This window comes from Eleutherodactylus coqui, chromosome 6 (assembly GCF_035609145.1).
Source record: "Eleutherodactylus coqui strain aEleCoq1 chromosome 6, aEleCoq1.hap1, whole genome shotgun sequence".
Lineage (NCBI taxonomy): Eukaryota > Metazoa > Chordata > Amphibia > Anura > Eleutherodactylidae > Eleutherodactylus > Eleutherodactylus coqui.
In genome coordinates this window covers 41,438,393-41,460,267 of record NC_089842.1, presented here as the reverse complement: position 1 = coordinate 41,460,267, position 21,875 = coordinate 41,438,393, and the positions used below count along the sequence as shown (strand labels likewise).

Below are 21,875 nucleotides of genomic sequence, written 5' to 3'. Positions count from 1 at the left end.
CTCTATAGTTACACCCCTGGCAGACGTCCACCACTCAGGACTCTCAGTGAGCCGGTTAGCTGTCAGTATGGATGGAGCCGGAGGCCTGTGCCAGCCTTAGGTTAGATGGTACCCTGCGTGGAATCATCTTTGGCTCCCCTTCCCCTTCATCATAGGAAAAAAATTATATATATATTGCACTAACAAGCAGTCGACCTGTATTCTGCTTGGGCAGAAAGCAGCTGAATAGCAACATCCCCATACCAGAACAGCTTAGTGAATAAGTACTGTACCAGAACCAAGCTTATAACAGAAATACAGCACTAGAAACAAGCTGAGTACATAAATACAGTAGCATAACAAAACTCAGTATATAAATACAGCATGGACCGATCTCAGTACATAGATACAATGTTGGAACCAAGTTCATAATATACATACAGCCTCAGGACCAATCTAAAAACATATATACAGCACCAGAACTAAGCTCTTAACATAAATAGAGTATCAGAACTCAGAGATCATGTTGTGGGGCTGATAGCGGCAACTCAGAACATCAGAGGGAAGGAGACCGTACCAGGAGGACAAGGATTCAGGTAACTCCATAAAACTGCTATACAGAGGAAGAAGATCATCTGGCCATGTGGACCTAAGGGGGTGAACAATCCCAACCTAAATCCAGCTTGTGCCCTCCCTACAAGCTGGTGACTGGCGCCCTGTGCGACTGCACGGGTCGCATGCTCCTATGGTCACAGTTGCGTCCACATTACAGTAGCCCAGGATTGGTAAATGCAGGCATAGCTCCCATTCCGTCTCCGTCCATACTGACAATGGGCTTGATAATAGCTGATCCCCTGGAGTCCTGAGCGGCGGACCCCCAACGATCAACTATTGATGACCTATCATGAGAATAGGTCATCAATAGTTAGTTAAAGAGGTATTCCAGGAGCTTTTAACATTTTTTCTATCGATGACCAACAGGACATCAATAGATAATCGTAGGATTCCTGCCACTCAGATCCCCTGGAATTAGCCGATTAGCCGCAGCAGAGGAAGCTGAAAGTGCAGAAGCCCAGGGTGGTATTCAATGGGAGCTACACCTGCGTTACTGACCCGGGCCGCTGTGTTATGGTCATCTGTTCCCTGCACTGACAGCAACTCAGAGAATCAGCTGGTCAATAGGGATCCCATTCGCAGGTGCTTGTCGTTTATAGAAAAAATGAAAAAGTCCTGGAAAACTCCTTTAAGTCCTCTAAAATCCCTTTAATGCAGCTACAGAAACGTGTCGGGTTCAGCTCATCATAATATATAACACTTTGCAGATAAAAACATACATCATAGTAGATATTATAAGGGACAAGAACAGGAAGGCTGGGATCGTACAAGGAACAGTAAATGTGGCAGAGAAACGCGTCAACTCATCCAGAAAGAAACAAATGTGCATTTGGTTATTGGTCTGCTTTCAAATGAAGACTGGATAGATCTCTGCTTACTGTCAAGGAATAGGAACATTCAGAAGCTGAAAACTAGAGGTGAGCGAAAGTTCTCGTTTAGGACAATTACTCGATCGAGCATCACTTTTTTCGAGTAACTACCTAATCAGGCGAAAAGATTCGGGGGGATGAGCGGGGGGTTGCGGGGGGAGTGGGGGGTAGAGAGAGAGAGCTCCCCCCTGTTCCCGACTGCTACTTCCCATTCCACCCCGCCGCCCCTCGGCGCCCCCCGAATCTTTTCGCCCGAGTAGGCAGTTACTCGAAAAAAGTGATGCTCGATCGAATAATTGTCCTAAACGAGCACGTTAGCACATGAGCTGCACAAGGCTTTCTCCTGTCCTGTTTGTTACAATGTGTCAGTGCAGGTAAAATATATTACTTTGGAGGGTATTCAGCACACAGAGGATTGCCCAGACTGGACAGAACTGTAACAAACCCTCAGCTGTGAAGTATCAGTCAGGGTGGGTTTTCAGTCTCTGGATATAAATAAGTGTGTCCTCACTCAGTGACATCAAGCAGATGTCTAGAAATGGTGAAACATAGGAACAGAAATCGATGAGAAATTATATCTAGAAGGATTTCCAAGGTTTGATTTAATATAAATGTCATCTTTGTGCTGTAATGAGTATAACAGGAATCCCGGGCGCTCCCTGACCACCCCTGACTGTGCTGACCCCCCAACCCCTTACTGTGCTGACCCCCCAGGGTGGGGTTGAGGAGTGGAGTCTGAGACTGGAAGTAGAGTTTTGCACTGTGTGATGTCAGTTCTCTGGGGTCCATCAAGGACGTTCTTCAGATGTTTCCTGCCCTTCCTGAGCATTGTCTTCAGCTTTTCCTGCTTTTTCTTACAAGATGTGAAAAGACAAGGTGGCTGGGTGAAGGAAGGCGAGTGGCCTCCTCCAGGGGCAGCGCTGCAGGGTCTCCGCTCCTTCTCTACAGTCACCTTCCCAGACTCTGGTTTGGGCTTTTACACACAAGTTACATTTTTAGAAGTTTTCATTAATGTAAGGACAAGTCAATCACTTCATCAGCCAACTGAATACACTGCTTATTAAAGGGTTAACAGACTGTATGCTCAGTGTGAGCTCCACTGATGGTATGGGCACAGGAAAATGCCTGCCATCTGATAGAGAACTGCCTGATTATAAGGGAAGTGCAACACTGAGTGATGATGATAATAGTAATCATCCTCATCATCCTCTTTATCACTGCAATGTTGACAGTACTATCTGCTTCCGGCTCTGTCCAAACTGACAGCCGGCCAAACAAGCAGCTGTATAGCCCCATTATAACCTACAAGGCTATTCACATGGTGAGTTTGCACCCGGACCAATGGTCAATGTGAAAAAAAGTTGTGGCCTGTACTATTCTGGTCCATATAATGGATACAAATAGAAAATAGGGCATGCAATGTCCATTGTCCCTGCAGGTCAGATGGCTGCCCATGTGCTGGCATTGTGAAATGCACACAAGATTCTCGGGTACAACTCGGGTATATGGCCGTCTGAATGAGGCCAAAGGCAAAAAAGTAAGCTCAACACATGCTAAAAGCCGCTTTTTGCACCATTTTCTGATTTAAAACTTAATACATTTGTCAGATCATGGTATAGCCACCCTGCATCCTGCTAAATCCCGTCATATTTCTTGCCACTTTTCTAAAGTGGTGAGAGGAGTAAAACATTACATATCTGACCACTAAAATGGCATTCATGTAAAGGGCTTTCCTAAAGGACTAAAAGGCTGCTGTGGCAACGGACAGAAGATATGCCAAAATTTGTGCCAAATTACCACATGCTCCAAAATCTGCACTAAATTTAAGCATAGCAGAACTGAGCATGCCCAGTGGGCACCTACTGATTGGCTGATCCCTGCTGTGTCACAGCAGGGCGCAGGGACTGTGACAGTGAGCAGAGGTGCAATATTCTGCAGAGGGGCTGCTGCTGGAGAGAGACAGGAAAAGGGCAGTAGGAGCCTGGATTCCTGGAGGTAAAAAGGCAGTTTGTAGAATGCATAGAGGGCATGCAGAGACTGCTTGCTACCAAAAAGTAGTGTTAGAGCCACAACCTGATGGAGACAACTGATTGCAACCCCGAACTGAAGAGACCAGCACAATAGAGGTGCGCTCCTGCCTTGGAACAAGCCTGAGTCGGTAATAGTGGGGCTTCCTGTACAATGAAACTGTAAGTGAGGCTGGCCTTAATATCGATATTAGATGTGTACAATGGAATGCCAGCCTGCACACTGGCACCATTTTGTGCAGGTTTTGAAGCAGGTTTCATAACAAATTCCTGTGTGGAATTCACCTCCTCATTGAGAGGGGTTTGGTTCCGCAGCAGAGACGGCGATACAATTGATGTGTTGCGGATTTGAATTCCACGCCGCAAGCAAGTTTCCGTACGGGTTTTGTGCGGGTTATTTTCCTAGCATGTGAACAAGATTTTCAAAATCTTGTCCACTTTGCTGCTACTGTAAATGAAGCGGAATTTCCGCGTGGTCCCTCCACATGGAAAGTCTGCGGCAATTCCTCCCCCATGTGACCCCAGCCTTAAAGATGAACCGTGATCTGTTTACAGAATTATTAATACAATTATTCTGCATTGTTCTTATTTTGTACTGAATACAGAACCTTATTAATCCTAGGAATTAGTTTAAGGCTGCCTGCACACAAACAGGTCGGATTCTGCATGCGGGACCCCACAGTGGAATACGACCTTGTACCCGGCCAGTGACCCTGCATACCTGTCCGGAATCTTCTTAATCTGTACTGCGGATGGTCAGGCCAATGCACATGCGTGGTACAGATTTTGCCGCGCCGTTGCTAGGTGATGACGCGGAACCTGAGTCCTTTCCGTAATGATGATTGCGGTAGGGCCGCGAGTCGGACGGCTTCCATTGACTTTAATGGAAGCTATCCACATGGAATCCGCCTAAAAATAAAGCATGGTTCGCATTTTCCTCCAAGAGCGGAACATTGCAATTGATTTCCGCTCGTGTGCAGGAAAAATCGCTTTTCCATGGTATGCTATGGGAGGTATTTGCTGCGAAATCCGGAGGTGGACGTGCGCTCCTAATTCCGCAATGCAAATCTGCCGGTGTGCAGCCGGCCGTAGTCAGCGACAAGCACTTGTACAGATAACTTTGGTCACTTACATTCTTATGTTTTTATTAATAAATATTGTACATTGTCGTTACTCCATCTGCTTTATCGTATCCTGGATCTGCAACACGTTACCATCACCCCCCAATAGGTGGCACTGTGGAGGTATTATTCCATCTCCCTTATTTGCACCATCACCCACGACATGCATAAAAATAGATGACTTTGATGCCACAATCCTGGTGCAAGGCCTTTGATAAATTTCTCCTTTATATTTCAATTCCCACCATTTTTAAGATATTAGTTTGCTGTCAGTGAATGAGGACACTTTACAATCTGAGGCTGCTCTCAGCAGAGAAGTGGATATAGTTCTATCTAGTCTGAGCAATGCCCTATGAGCTAAACTCATGAGCGGTAGCGGCCCAAAATGTTGTTGCTGCAATGCATCAGGCTGATTAGTAAGTGATTTAGGGCTGCTTCAGGCGGGCGTATTTCAAAATATGCTTGCTACTGTGCAACTTTTTTTGAGCAAAGAACGAATGTATTTTGCGTTCACATTTGCGCAGGCATCGATTGTTCGCTTGGGCCACGCTCTGATTAAATGGCTAAAAGCATAGCAGAAGGAAAAAATTATGATTTTCATTTTTTGGCAATTATGACATTTTAAAAACATTTTTTTTGTACAGCACACACATGAATGAAGACTTGCACCCCAAAATGGATCCCCCTATTTGTCCCGTGTTCAGAAACATACCCATTGTGGCCCTCATCTAATGTCTGGAGGCACAACGGGGCCCAAACCGAAAGGAGCATTAAACTTCAACTATCTTTTAACTTTTACGTGATCGCCGTTATCCATTGGATAACGGCGATCACGTGATCGTAAACCGCTTACTGTGGCCCTCAGTCACTACTCCAAGCTCTTGGTTACCTTTAGTAGCCAGGAGCACGGAGATTCTAAATTTACCATGTCCCCCTCAGCTTCTGCGCTTGCATCCGCCATTTTGGTGATGGGCGCATGTGCCAAAGTTGGGAAAGTTCCATGGTTAAAGATCTCATTGGGGGACATCACAAGAGGCCTTAGGTAAGTAATTTCACTTCCCTTACGGTCCGGATCCCTGACGGGAGGTGAAACTTTCGCTTTTTTTTACTTTTACGAGATCACCGCTATCCATTGGATAATGGCGATCACGTGACCAAAACCCTCATACCACAGCCCTCCCATTAGATCTCCAGGTTCTCTACTATGTTTATTAGCCAGGAGCACAAAGATTTTAAATTATCTTGGCAATACGCGTTTTTTGCGCATGCGTCCGACATTTCAGCGACAGGTGCGTGCTCATAAGCCGTGGTAAGGTCCGTGGCTAAATCTGGGGGCCTTAGGTACGTAATTTCATCTCCCGTCATGGATATCTGAAAGGGAAGATGAAACTTAAACTTTTTCAACTTTTCTTTTCTTCTTTGGACACTTTTTTTAATCTTACATGATCGCCGGTGATATCTCTACACATACTAGCCGGGAACCAGAGAGATTTTAAACTTCCCGGACCCCTTGCCCTTCTGTGCACACGCCCGACGTCTACGTCTGGCGCACACGTGCAGAATGCCACATCAGGTCCTGGAAGGACCAGAACGTCACGGGACATCGAGGAGGACGGGGTTGAGTACTTTTTAGCCCCCTCCATGGATCCGATCCATGAGGGGAGCTGAATCTTTAACTTTTACTTACTTTTTTCACACTTTTATGTGATCGCAGGAATCCGGTGGATACCGCCGATCGCATGAGCAGGAAGGGGGGTGGGGGGACTTCCCACAGCCCCCCATGACAGCTCCAGGATGTCTGCTACCTCCAGCAGTATGGAGCTGTCACGTCTACAGCCCATGTGGCTTTAATCCCCAGAGCGAGCGTGTTTTTACGGCCCTGGGGATTAAAGCCCAGAAAGCCAGGACGTAAAAACACTATGGGGTGGTCACTAAGGGGTTAATCTATAAACAACTGCATGTTTATTGTGAATGGAGATGGGCATCATGATTGATCCCTGGCCCCCTCCGCCTCCATTCACTGAGTAATGATCGTTCCTGTGTAAAAGCACAGGTACAATCATCGCTGAGACGACCTGTTGGGCATCTGTGTCTCAACAACCCCTTTAAGTGAGCTGCCTACCGTTATTGTGGACAGAGGGCAAATACTCCGAGCCCAGGGATTATCTGTATATCGTATACAAATATTCACAAAGTACATATAACAAAGCTGCCGGCCAAAGGCTAGGGTGCAATACTCTGCGGGCCGCTGACCTTTCCTAGTAACATGGGAGTTACTATAACAAGATACTATAGAAGGGTCAAGTATCAGGAAGCTGTGGAAGAGCAGGAACCTCCTATATCTGCCAGATCATGACGCCTTTACCAGCAGTCCTATGCAACCATACAGATCAGTACAGATAATGTAATAGATGCTGCCTGCAGTCCTATGTAACACCATAGATCACACACAATGATAAAGGGCCTTTTAAGTAAGAACATTTGTTTGCCCGTGAAAGTGCCACCAAATGCTCCTTTGTCCGGTAATCACATCTTTCATGTAGCATCAAAAAAAATCATGTTAGCAGCACACCTCCCATTATAAACGGGGGATGTGCTGCCAAAAGTGATGAAACCCTATGAGGAACGAACGATCGTATGAGCAATTGTTTGTCTTCGATAGAGTTTGAATTGGCCTGTATAAAACACCCGGTAGACGAGCACCAATCTTACTGATTGGCGCTTGTTATATAGTGCAGATTGGGCTAAAGGTCCATTTACTCGCCTTGATTATCGGGTACGAACGTTCGTCCGAGCATTCATTCACCCTATTAGCAGGCCATGTAAAAGGGACAACAATCTGTAAGGGGTTAAATACCCATGCATATATATTCATGTATATTACTGCTGGACTTTATATATGTTTCTTCTAGAACAGGGGTGTCAAACTCAGTTTCACTGAGCGCCACAGCTGTATTACGGTTGCCTTCAAAGGGCCGTTTATTAAGGTTCATTCGCACTGGTGAATTTGCGCTCCGTATTCCATGTGTAATTTTTACATGCATAATAAAGCCATCGGGGTATTCAGACATGTGTTTTTCACGCAGCATGTCCTAGTTTGGTCTGTGTTATGGACCTAAATTGACCATTACAGTCAATGGGATTGTGTAAATGCGCAGTGCCTTAATTTGACACGTGTTCTAAAACCTTTAAAGAGGTCACATGACTGTGTTTTTTTTTATTCTAACTTTGCCTTGTGGAGTAACAGGGAGTCAGATGCCCACTGATTGGCTGAAGGGCTTGGTATAAAAAGCAGCTAGGTGGTGACTTAGCATTTTTTGCCGAGGGCAGAGAGCCATGTGAGGAGTGAGCTGTCCCATAGCTACTGGAGAGCTGGGTTTTACTGTACCAGAGAGAGAAAAAGTGCAACTAGGATTCCTGGGGTGGCGCTACCGAGCTGTTGCAATGCAAGAGCTCTGCCAATCGTCTAAGGAAATATCAGCTGCAATTACCAACTATGAGCATCAAGCCACCACTAGGAGAGGAGCACGAGCGCGAGCTGATAGACCGACAAGCAATAGGTGGATATTCACTTTCGGTGGTGTGTAATTCTAAGCACCACTCCACCAGGCTCTTCAGAGGGAAAGGGACTATTCTGACTTCATCACTATGTACAACCTCCACAAAGGTCCTGTGCTAATGATTTGTTCCGGGGACAGTAATTGGGGGTTAATGGATGGACATATGCCTTTTTCGGTCTTACATAGTGTGTTACTAAGTTACTATAACCGCAGACCATATCTATATTATTTCAGTGCATGTATTCCCATAATGAGTCAGTATCAGGTCGGTTCATGTGATTGAAGCTTTTCCAGCTCTGCTGCATCGTGTCAGCAGGACGCGGTGACTTATTTTTTCCACTCATTTCCAGAATGTTCCTATCAGGACTGCTGGGAAGCGGAGTTTCATGTTGGTCGTCATGTCAACAGACTTTTTGGCACAGATTGTGTTTTGGCGTTCCGTGCAGAAATACCTGCCGCCTCGTCACCATCAGACATTCCAAAGTGGCGGACGTTCTCACATGGTGTACTAGTGGCTGGACAACTCCATAATTGGATTAGCTAGTGAGTGAAGAACATTATCAGACGAATCACAATGCTGCATTGTACAGGCGTCCTCCATAATGGTGGCCTGCGATGCTTCGCCTATCCCCCCCGTCGAAAAAGAATGACGTTTCTTATGAGTTCATCGTGCCGTGAGTAACGCTGAGTGACATCGCTTTACATAATGACCCAGGATTAATGAGTCGTTTTCTGTTCTGATGCGTTTGCCTAACAGCAACGCCAAGGAAAAGCTTTGCTACGGCCAAAGGACTAACGATTAAAAAAAAGGTTAATTGGAGGTCAGATTACTGCGCATTCCCGTATCTGTGACATCACCAGTTCTCAAGAGTTCTGCACTTCCATTGCTTAAGAAGCTGCTAGCATTCATCTGGCCGTTTCTTAGTAAGGGCTGTTTCACACGGGCGTATGCAGGCTTTGGTTGCGTAAGTACGCTTCCCATTCAGGACTCTGGGAAAGCTGAGTGGCGCCCCCTGTAGTAGCAGCTATATTGGTTGTCTCAAGCTATAGATGGACTAGCAGCTGCTGTCTGTAAGATCACATTATCTGGGAATTAGCAGTAAGATCACCGCTGACCTGATTTCAGACAGTCGCGGACCTTTATTGAGTTTTTCTTAGCTGTGTCATGTGGCCATATGGGCTGCAAGGGGATTGTAAGAGACTAAAGGAACCGCCAAGATGGACATTTATACATGTTTACCAAGGAAACGGATGCAGAGCGGACAGTAGTTAAACTACAGGAGAAGACACAGCAAGTTTTCTCTCAGCAAGTAGATGTAACATCAGCTGATCTTCCCTGTGCTATTGGGTGAAAAAAAGAATGCAGGCTATCTGTAAGCAGAGAGATGGTAAGGGAACACTTAGCTAACTTAAATGAATCAAAGTCTCCAGGTCCAGATGATTTACATCCTAGGATACTAAAGGAAGCAGCGAGGTAATTGCTGGACCACTCGCCATAATCTTTGAAAATTCCTGGAGAACAGGAGAAGTCCCAGAAGATTGGAAAAGGGCAAAATGTTGTCCCTATCTTCAAAAAAGGGAAGAAGGTGGATCCAGGAAACTACAGGCCTGTGAGCCTGACTTCTGTACCGGAAAAGATCTTTGAGCAAATTATTAAACAGCATGTATGCAAGTACTAGGATAAAAATGGAGTAATTAACCAGAGCCAGCATGGGATTGTAACAAACAAGTCATGCCAGACTAATCTAATTTCATCCTATGGCAGAATCACCGACTGGGTAGATCATGGAAATACGGTGGATATAGTATATCTCGACTTTAGTAAAGCATTTGACAAAGTATCTCATACCATACTTATTGAAAAAATGACCAAATATGGAACTGACAAGGCAACTGTTAGGTGGATTCACAACTGGCTGAGTGATCATATTCAAAGTGTAGTCATAAATGGCTGCACATCCAAGTGGAAGAATGTATCAAGTGGGGTACCACAAGGCTCTGTCCTAGGCCCAGTGTTGTTCAACATTTTTATAAATGATCTGGAAGAGGGAATTGATGAGAAACTGATCAAATTTGCAGACGGCACAAAGCTAGGAGGGATAGCTAACACTAGGGAAGAGGGAGAATATTCAAAAAGATATAGAAAAGCTTGCACAGTTGGCGGCGACTACCAGAATGGTATTTAACAAGAATAAATACAAAGTACTACATCTGGGCATGAAAAACAAAAAAAGCACGTACAGAATAGGAGGAATTGGGCTAAGCAGCAGCACATGTGAAAAAGACTTGGGTATATTAATAGGCTGAACATGAGTCAACAATGTGATGCAGCAGCCAAAAAGGCAAACACAATTCAGGGATGCATTAACAGAAGCATAGAATCTAGATAACGTGAGGTCATTATCCCCTCTACTCTTCCTTAGTCAGACTTCATCTGGAATACTGTGACCAGTTCTGGGCACCCCACTGTAAAAAAGACATAGACAAACTGCAGCAAATTCAGAGAAGAGTTACCAAGATGGTGAGTGGTCTGCAAATCATGTCCTATGAGGAACGGTTAAAGGATCTGGGAATGTTTAGCTTGCAAAAAAAAAGGCTGAGAGGAGACTTAATAGCTGTCTACAAATATCTGAAGGGTTGCCACAGTGCAGAGGGATCAGCCCTATTCTCATTTGCACAAGGAAAGACTAGAAGCCATGGGATGAAACTGAAAGGGAGGAGACACAAATTAGATATTAGAAAAAACTTACTGACAGTGAGGGTGATCAATGAGTGGAACAGGTTACCATGGGAGGTGGTGAGTTCTCCTTCAATGGAAATGTTCAAACAAAGGCTGGACAGATATCTGTCTGTGATGATTTAGTGATCCTGCCCTGAGCAGGGGGTCGGACCCGACGACCCTGGAGGTCCCTTCCAACTCTACTATTCTATGATTCTATGATTAACACAATGGCACGGACCATAGCAGCCTACCAGGTTATAGGCTGTAAAACAAAAGCAGCATCCTGATTGGTTGCTATGCACTGCTAGTATTAAAAAAAATGGAGGTAGGCACCATACATATAATGATGGGAGTGGGTTAAAAGGAAATTTCAACTCAAAGGAATGTGTCACCATCTGATATGTTTGCTGTATAGATTGGTGCAGTAGTTTTGGAGAAACCTGCATTTTAAGGCCTCATGCACATGAACGATTTTACGCTGGAGCCTGCATAGACTCCTATAATAATATTATTAGTAGTAGTAATAATATTACTACTGGGGTTGATATACTGGGCAGTATTACTAATAGTATCCCCTGTATCAGTCCCTGTAGTAATAGAGATCCCCTGAGACCCATATACTTACCTTCTCCTCCTCGTCCTCGTCCTCGTCGAGGCGTAGCTGTGGATGTCAGTATTTGCGTTCGGACACCTCCTCCCCTCTGCTCTAGTGGAACAAAGGAGGAGATGTTAGGGGAGGAGGACCGCGGGTGCACTAGCAGCGCCGCTGAGTGATTACCGGTAGGGGAGCTGCGGTACCTTGGCTGGTAATCACTATCGTGGTGAGCAATCGCTGGCGTGCGTGCCAGCAAAGTGGGCTCTGTGTGCTGCCTCTGGCACGTGTGCCATAGATTCGCCACCACTGGCCTATACTAAGGATAGGTCATCAATAGTAGATCAACAGGGGTCTGCCACTCAGGACCCCTGCTGATCAGCTGTTCTCTGGGCTGATATGCTTGTGCAATGAGATTATTTCTGTAGGAAGCAGACAGCTCCGTTCCCACAGCAGTGGCCAGGATTTTATTACAGGCCAACTTCCTACTGAAATCAATGGGAACTCAGCCTGCAATACCAGCCCTGGCCACTATAGTGGGAACTGCAGAAATCAGCTAAGTACATGAGGGCACAGTCCTGGCGAACAGGTAATTGGTAGGGTGCACTGGCAATGGACGCCTGCCAATCTATTATTGATGGCCTGTGCTGAGCACAGGTCATCTATAGTTTACAACTGGACAACCCCTTTAAATATAGCAAATATTCCGATGTAAATTGTGACCGGCATTCTAGTTCTATACAAAACTCAGGGCCATGATAGGATCAGACCTAAGTTACTATGATGGATCGCTGCAGATTGTGATTTTCTTAACTGGAGAGGAAACAGTAAGTAAACAGCGCCGACGTGCGATTTGCTAACTCTCGTGATTTGCTAACTCTCCAGTAGTGTGCAGCGTATTTTCGTTTCAGTACAAGGTCCGTCTGTAGCCCACAAACTACTCATCTGTGTAAATCGTTAACCACGGTGGATGAAGTAGACCATAGACCTTGGGCTGTGCAGAAAAAAATGCACATGCTTTACCACTAACAGGCGCTTGGCAATATCTGCAGTAGAAAAGCTATGTGTGAACACGGCCTGAAGGCCCTTTTACATGGAACAACTATTGTTCAAAAAATCATTCAAACAAGTGAAAGATAATTGTTCAGTCCCAACGCAGCCAATGACCGAATGACGAACGATAACATTAAAGGAGATGTCCCGAGGCAGCAAGTGGGTCTATACACTTCTGTATGGCCATAATAATGCACTTTGTAATGTACATTGTGCATTAATTATGAGCCATACAGAAGTTATAAAAAGTTTTATACTTACCTGCTCCGTTGCTGGCGTCCTCGTCTCCATGGTGCCGACTAATTTTCGCCCTCCGCTGGCCAAATTAGCCGCGCTTGCGCAGTCCGGGTCTTCTCCTCTTCTCTATGGGGCTCCGTGTAGCTCCGTGTAGCTCCGCCCCGTCACGTGCCGATTCCAGCCAATCAGGAGGCTGGAATCGGCAATGGACCGCACAGAAGCCCTGCGGTCCATGAAGACAGAGGATCCCGGCGGCCATCTTCAGCAGGTGAGTATGAAGACGCCGGACCGCCGGGATTCAGGTAAGCGCTGTGCGGGTGGTTTTTTTAACCCCTGCATCGGGGTTGTCTCGCGCCGAACGGGGGGGGGGTTTAAAAAAAAAAAAAACCGTTTCGGCGCGGGACATCTCCTTTAACTTCTCATTCACCGTTTATTTTATGCAGGCGTAAAAACCATCGTCGGCTCGTTCACTTATCCTTCAGTTTAAATACTGATCATTCAGTTGTTCTCATTCACTTATGTGAATGCCTGAACGAGTTCTCGTTTGAACGAGCCGACGATGTATCTGCCTGTATAAATAGGCTGCATGAGTAAATGAGCGAACTCGGACGTCATTCACTCATTAAAACGAGAAATTGACTCGTCTAAACAGACCCTAGCACATTCAGCACTGCTACATCTAAATAAAATTATACAGACATTAGGGCATTTCCTGCGACACTCAACTCACCCGCTGCAGACTCCCACGGTGGCTACGGCTAAAGACAGGTGCTGTTTAAGATGACGGGCAGTTTGTGTAGTCATAGATTTGCTGAAAGCCTTGGCAAATGCCCAAGTACCTGTATTATAATCCACCACTGAGATAGATAGATAGATAGATAGATAGATAGATAGATAGATAGATAGATAGATAGATAGATAGATAGATAGATAGATAGATATGAGATAGACAGATAGAGAGATGGATATGAGATAGATAGATGGATATGAGATAGATAGATAGATAGATAGATAGAGAGAGAGAGAGATGGATATGAGATAGAGAGAGATGGATATGAGATAGAGAGAGAGATGGATATGAGATAGATAGATAGATAAATAAATATTAGATATATGATATGAGATAGATAGATATATAGATAGATATTAGATAGATAGATAGATAGATATTAGATATGAGATAGATAGATTGATAGATAGATATGAGATAGATAAATAGATAGATAGATATGAGATAGATAGATAGATAGATAGATAGATAGATAGATAGATAGATAGATAGATAGATAGATAGATAGATAGATAGATAGATAGATAGATATGAGATAGGTAGAGAGATGGATATGAGATAGATAGATGGATATGAGATAGATAGATTGATAGATAGATATGAGATAGATAAATAGATAGATAGATATGAGATAGATAGATAGATAGATAGATAGATATGAGATAGATAGATATGAGATAAATATTAGATATATGATATGAGATACATATTAGATAGATATGAGATATATATGAGATAGATATTAAATAAATGATATGAGATAGATAGATATTAGATATGAGATAGATAGATATTAGATAATAGATAGATAGATAAATATTAGATAATAGATAGATAGATAGATAATAGATAGATAGATAGATAGATAGATAGATAGATAGATAGATAGATAGATAGATAGATAGATAGATAGCACTGTTGCCTTGCAGCCATGGTGTCCTTGGTGCAATTCTGACCAAGAACAACATCTACATGGAGTTTTCCAATTCCATACAGATGTTGTCTTTGGTCAAATTTGAACCTAGGGCCCCAGCACTGTGTGCTAACCACTGAGCTACATCCAGTGAAGCACCACCACTGTTTCCTCCCCCAACCTTAAAAAATGTTAATTCTAGGGATTTTTATGAACTTCGGGTTCAGCCTAAAAGTAGCACCCAAGGTTCAGGTTCTCGCCAAACTGAACTTTTAGTAAAGGTTGACCTGAATTCGGGTTCTCCAGGTTCAATGTGCTCATCTCTACTAACAATATTAGGCTAATACTAATACTTCAGTTTGGAGGTTTGCAGACTTGTTCGGAATCTCTGTGTAATTTATGATAATTTATGCGTTTCTGGCGGGTAAGAACACTGAGCAGGTATGGCGGCGGTGAAAGTGCGATGAATACAACTCCCTTTGAGTAGCCCTAGAGACAACAAAAAGTGTGAAGGCCACAACCGGAGCTGCGGGAGGCCGACACCCCAGTATTATTCATGACGCGGGTATATCGGATGTGACCTCTGTGACCTAACCCAAACCTCCCCCTTTCTTCAATTAAAACGCTGCAACTTCTAGCTTGGATAAATTTTTGGCCACAGCGGCCATTTATTAAAATTCTTATTAACAATTGATAAAAACATCAAATAAAACAACCCACTGAAAAGGGGGAAGTCCCCGGAGCCTCCAACCCCCTCTGTCGCCTCCCCAACAGGGAAAAGGATTTCCGTCCTGCCTCCCGCCGCTCTCTCCCTCTATCCGACTCGGGAGACTGAAATCCTTCCCGCTAAAACCCTCCCGTCGCAAGACAGCCGACTCGGGAGGCAACACACAACCGGTTGCCCCTAGTCGCCCTCCTCCTCCCGACTCAGAGAGGCGCGAGCCGTTCCTCGGCTAGCCACGTTTCTCTGCAGGGACTACGGCCTGACAGAGCCGGGAGGCGACAGGCTGACCACACACACTATACCAAAAAGGGGGAGGGGGGGGGGAGGTAGCCATCAGCCCCCGTTCCCCCCCCCCCCGCCCCGCACATCAGCTGGCTCCAAGAACTCCCCCCCCCCCCCTTCCGAACGCCGCTATGACAATGTTACGATACCTCTACGACCCTTTCTACTAACTAAACTGCCCCCTATATGCTAAAGTAAGGGCGGGTGGGTGGGACTTCCTCGTGGCCTCCGTCTTCTCCTTCTGCTTCTTCTTCCTCCGTTGCCGCCTAGGGATGCTCCTCCCCCTGCTGTTCCCGCACTTTCTCTCTAACTTCCCCCTCTACTACACCCCCCCCTCTTCACCCTTCCATTAACCCTGGCCTCCCCGTTAACCCTGTCATGGGCTGCCTCCATATATATCCCCGGGGGCTACTATTCCGGCGCCTCTTGACGCGGGTATATCGGATGTGACCTCTGTGACCTAACCCAAACCTCCCCCTTTCTTCAATTAAAACGCTGCAACTTCTAGCTTGGATAAATTTTTGGCCACAGCGGCCATTTATTAAAATTCTTATTAACAATTGATAAAAACATCAAATAAAACAACCCACTGAAAAGGGGGAAGTCCCCGGAGCCTCCAACCCCCTCTGTCGCCTCCCCAACAGGGAAAAGGATTTCCGTCCTGCCTCCCGCCGCTCTCTCCCTCTATCCGACTCGGGAGACTGAAATCCTTCCCGCTAAAACCCTCCCGTCGCAAGACAGCCGACTCGGGAGGCAACACACAACCGGTTGCCCCTAGTCGCCCTCCTCCTCCCGACTCAGAGAGGCGCGAGCCGTTCCTCGGCTAGCCACGTTTCTCTGCAGGGACTACGGCCTGACAGAGCCGGGAGGCGACAGGCTGACCACACACACTATACCAAAAAGGGGGAGGGGGGGGGGAGGTAGCCATCAGCCCCCGTTCCCCCCCCCCCGCCCCGCACATCAGCTGGCTCCAAGAACTCCCCCCCCCCCCCCTTCCGAACGCCACCGCCAGCATGGCATGACCACCTCATGCCTGCGCAGCACCCCACAGAACTAACGCGCGTTCTATTCCCTCCTGAACCCCCTCTAACCACAGATCCGTCCCAATCTCGTTGAGATGCACGCCATCGCTCCTCCAATAGTTTCCTACTCCCTTCTCAAGATCTATGTGCCGAACGGCCACTCCTCCATTACGCGCAACGAAGCGTGAAACCTCCCGGTTAACCTTGATCCTGGCCTTGTCTATCCCCCGCACTGAGCGCGCGTTGCGCCACACCTTGCGAGGGACCATCTCTGACCAGACCACGATCAAGCCCCGGTACATCTGCATCATACGAAGCATATCGTACCGGATGTCCCTACCTAGGTCCCTAAAGGGTCTCTGCCCCAAATCGTTGCCCCCGACGTGCAGTACGAGGATGTTAGGCGGCCTGTCTAGGGAGACTAAGCGCTGAACGTCCTGTAACACCCGGAACCAGGCCATGCCCCGCACTCCGATCCATCGAATTACCGCCGTCTCTCTACTCAGCCTTAACTGTCTACCGTTAGGCCTGATCTTAGCCCTCTCCCCCCCCCAATACACAAAAGAGTGGCCCATTATCCACACCAACGCGGCTCGATGATCTGTAACAAAAGAAAAAACAACTAGTCGTAATTAACCCCGCCGCAAAACGTACCCCCCCCCCCGCTTAAAGCAAGTGCGGCCTGATATAACGTTTAAACCGTCCCGACTTCCACCGACCGATGCCCATCACCGCCTGACTATCCAGTCCCCTCTCTGCTGCCTCCGTTGCCGCGCCTATTCTAAAAGAATGTGTCCCGAAATTAGAGCTGTCTAACCCCAGCGTATCTATCGCTCTTCTTAACACCGCCTCGAACTGGAACCTTGACAAAAAACGACCATCTCGGTGCTGCAGAAGAGGCCCCACCCTGACTCCTGCTAACAAACTATAGTCCTCCCAACATTTAACTGGGCACATGGACTCTCCCCGCACTTGTCCTAGCGACACTCTCCGACCTCTACCCTCCTGATCCATCTTAGAACGACGGATGACTAATTCCAACCGCCCTTTTATAACCTTGGTATCCTCGCTTTGTAAACCCCCCCCTTTCTTTTTGCTGGGGGAAACCAGTTCCCCCAGCCGAAGAGCCCCAAAGAAAGCTAATGAAAAAGCCAACTTAAAAAGCGAGTATTCAAACCCTTCCCCGCATATCTCCCCCAATGCGCCCCCCAATCTCTTCAACAAGTCGAACGAGATTGGCCGACGCATATCTGACCCCCCCCGCCCCCTTCTAAACCCCTTTAGTGCCTGTCTGACTACAAAATTCTTTGTAACATCAGTCAAACCCCGCAACTTAGCGCCAAACGCCACTCCTCCCATAAATTTGTTAACTCTGGCGACTGACAACCCTGTCTCAGAACTTTTCCCCAACCATCCTAACAACGCCCCTACCCTGTCCTCGTCTGAACGCACGATTCCCCACTGCTGCAGCCACTCCTCCCATTCCGACCAGGCTGCCCTATAAGACGTCCACGTACTCCGAGCCAGTGAGGTACCTATCAAGTGCCTCACTGCTCGCTGACCACGCTCCAGATGTGTCTCGGGCAAGACACCCCTTCCTTCTCTGCTGCCGGGGCCAAACGTCGGAATCGCTCCCACTGGCAACGAGAAAGAGCATCCGCTAGTGAATTGCTCACCCCCGGCACATGTACCGCACCTATCCAAGCGTTAAGTGATAACGCTTTCAGCACCAGGTGGCGCAGTAAGGCCACCACTGGAGGGGACGATGCAGACAATTTATTTATCGCCTGCACGACCCCCAGGTTGTCGCAGTGAAAGCGTACTCTCTTGTTCCTAAATTGCTCGCCCCATATCTCCACCGCCACTATAATGGGGAAGAGCTCGAGTAGCACCAAGTTCCTTACCAACCCTGACGAGAACCAATCGCTCGGCCATCCGGCCGCGCACCACTGGCCCTGGAAGTAAATCCCAAAACCCGAACTCCCTGCGGCGTCAGTAAACAATTCCCAATCAAAATTGTTTACCATTTCCTCCATCATTACTGACCGACCGTTGTAGTTCTCTAGAAACGCCGCCCATACTGCTAAATCTTTCTTGAGTTCCTTACCTAGCCGAATAAAATGGTGGGGTAACCGAACCCCCGCCGTTGCTGACGCTAGCCTTCTGCTGAAAATTCGCCCCATCGGCATTATTCGGCAAGCGAAATTAAGCTTGCCCAATAACGATTGGAGCTCCCTCAAAGTGACCTTGGTGACAACCCTTGCTCTCTTTACCTCCGCCTTTAACTCTGTCAACTTCTCCTCGGGCAATCTGCATTCCATTGCAACCGTGTCAATGGTAATGCCCAGGAACTTTAAACATGTAGTGGGCCCCTCTGTCTTCCCAGGCGCCAAAGGCACCCCGAATTGACCGGAAACCCATTGAAGTGACCCCAGCAAAGTTGCACAAATAGGCGAACCTGCTGGCCCTATGCATAGGAAGTCATCCAAATAATGGATCACAGACCTAATCCCCGTGCAATCCCTAACTACCCATTCTAAAAAGGAACTGAACGCTTCAAAATAAGCGCAAGAAATGGAACAGCCCATGGGTAGGCACCTATCCGCAAAATAACTTCCCTCCCAAAAACACCCTAACAAACGAATGCTCTCGGGAGCAACTGGGAGCAACCTAAACGCAGACTCGATATCCACCTTTGCCAGCTTCGCTCCCTGCCCATACCTGCGGACCCATTTTATTGAGGCGTCAAATGAAGTATACACCACAGAACAAATTTCCGGGTCTATACCGTCATTTACTGACGCCCCCTTTGGGTATGACAGATGGTGTATGAGTCGAAACTTGTTAGGTTCCTTCTTAGGAACAACCCCCAGCGGTGAGACCACCAGGTCCGCCACGGGCGGGGAACGGAACGGTCCCGCCATGCGGCCTAACTGAACCTCCTTAAACTATTTTTCGGTCACCACAGCCGATTGCCGAATCGCTGACGGCAAATTCTTGGTTGTGACCGGAACCCTATGAACTGGGGCGGGAATCCTAAAACCGTCCCTAAAACCCTCAAACAGTAAACTAGCCTTATCTCGGTCGGGGTACCTATTTAGAAACGGCACCATCTTTGCCAGTTTCACTGGTGTCATCCCTTTTTCCAGGTGCCCCGAAACCCTTTCCTTTTCCTTTTTTAAAGCACTTTGCTGCTCCATGTGACGTGCCGTTACACACGGAGCAGACGTGCTTGAACCTGCAAGAGTTCCCGAATTTGCATTGGCCGTCGTTAAACTGCCAACACAATCCGAGCCTATGACTCCCTGACTGACCTCCCTGCCCCCCCCCTTGGGAACCACTGGCCGAGCTGCTAGTCCCGGCCCCCCCCTGAAAGGGCTGGCCAAACCTAACTGGGGCCATTACCCGCAACCATAGGCCAATATCTTTCTGATCCCACCGAATAGACGGTCGGATCGCTTTCCGCTGACGAAATTGCTCGTCGTACCTAAGCCACGTTTGGCCCCCGTACACCCTGTACGCCTCACCTATCGCATCGAGATAGCAAAAAAGGCCGGAGCAGTTCTCCGGCGCCTTTTCACCTATAACGCTGGCCAGAATAGCGAAGGCTTGCATCCAGTTGGAGAACGTCTGTGGAATCAGTTTCCACCGACGTTTCTCCTCCTCTTCCTTCTTATATTCTGTCCTTTTCCCTTTATCTAAATTGAATTTTTCCAAAGGGAGAAGGGAAAAGATCTCGACGTATTCGTCGCGCCAAATCTTTTCTCTAACCTCCTTCTTTAAGTGTGCACCTAGGGGGCCCTCGAAACACACATAAACTTCCCCCTTCGCTCTGTCATCCAAGCGAATCCCTTCCCCATCTTTCTCCGTCTGGACCCCTACCGTAACGGGCGCTACCTGCTGCCCTACAGACGCCCCCGCCGTGCTACCACCCCTAGCGCTCTCGTCGGCGATCGACGCGTTGGACGGTAGCGTCCAAGCAGCTACTGGCGACGGCCCTGCTCTTGCGTCTTGCTTGCGCCACAACTCCCATAATCCACCCAGAAATAACCCAAAATCACTCGCTGCGCCATGTGTGCCTGCCATCGCCCCCCCATCCCCTGTCCACCCCCCAAAACTATCTCCCGCGTGCGCAACGCGGCTAACTGCATGTAATGTAGTGTCCCCGTGTGTTTGCTCACCTGGCTGCGTAGGGGCTGTAGTCCCACCAGCCGCCGATCCTCCCTCCAGCGGATCCGATTCCTCGTCCGAATGTGGTCCGAACTGACGACCGGGGTCCTCCTCTGGCTGCATACGCACCTCCGGATTCGCAGCCGCCTGCCTGCTGCTCGGCCTGGCTCTCACGGGCCGCACTTCAGCTTGTCCCTGGAAGTTACTGTGGGGCTGCTCTGCTACCACCGGCTCTCCTGCAGAGCGGCCCCACGCTGTAGCTCGGTTCACCGCCGACAGCCCGGTATTAGGCCCCGCCCCCCTGGCAGCACGGGACCTAGTGCCGGACGCTGCGCCGTGCCGCCCGGCGAGATTCCTCCCGGGCCTGCGCTCCCCCGATGGCATGGATGGTGCAGGGAGCCGGCCCGGAGGGGCCCGTGAGGGACTCTCTATGCGGCGCCGACGCTGTGGAGCCTGATCCGGGCTCAGACGCGCCGGAGCGCGGGCCCTCCTAGTACTCGGCCCTCTCGCCGATGCTGCCGGTGTCTGCCTGCTCCCTCCTGCCTCCTCCCTCCGGCCGCTAGCAGTCCCCGACAGCGCTCCCGCTGCTGCCTCCGGTGTGCGGCTCCCCGCAGCGGCTGTCCTTCGCCCCCTTTCTCTCACCGCAGTTGCTGCAGGGGCTCCGGACGCCTCTCCCCCCGATGCTGCTGACCGTGCGGGTGCCGCTTCCACCTCCGATGGGCCCGGGGCCCCGACATCCAGGATCCTCATGAGCCAGTCGATGCCCCGCTCCTCCACCGCTGCCCGGATCTTCTCCATGGCGGCCTCCATGTCCGGTAAGTCCTCTTCTGGGCGCTTCCTGACGATCACCTTCGGGCTCTTCACGGACAGGTCTTGGGACTTCGGTCTGCAGACTTCGGTCTTGGGACTCCTGTCTGGGGTCTTGGGACTTCTGCCTGGGGTCTTGGGACTTCTGCCTGGGGTCTTGGGACTTCTGTCTGGGGTCTTGGGACTTCTGCCTGGGGTCTTGGGACTTCTGTCTGGGGTCTTGGGACTTCTGTCTGGGGTCTTGGGACTTCTGCCTGGGGTCTTGGGTCTTCTCTACCTCTTCCCTCTTCTTCCTCGTGGCCTCCGTCTTCTCCTTCTGCTTCTTCTTCCTCCGTTGCCGCCTAGGGATGCTCCTCCCCCTGCTGTTCCCGCACTTTCTCTCTAACTTCCCC

The 21,875-nt window shown here is 48.2% G+C and overlaps 2 protein-coding genes across 2 annotated transcripts in view; both read right to left on the bottom strand.

The window, feature by feature from the left end:
- Nucleotides 1-21,875, bottom strand: part of ESAM (endothelial cell adhesion molecule) — a 90,934-nt gene that overhangs the window by 44,735 nt on the left and 24,324 nt on the right. The window lies entirely within an intron of this gene.
- Nucleotides 16,491-21,602, bottom strand: LOC136572052 (uncharacterized). Its single transcript, XM_066572667.1, has 2 exons — nucleotides 20,688-21,602; nucleotides 16,491-17,107 (listed from the first exon to the last, which is right to left on the bottom strand). The coding sequence occupies exons 1-2, from the start codon at nucleotides 21,484-21,486 to the stop codon at nucleotides 16,512-16,514; spliced, it is 1,395 nt and encodes a 464-aa protein (XP_066428764.1). The 5' UTR covers nucleotides 21,487-21,602; the 3' UTR covers nucleotides 16,491-16,511.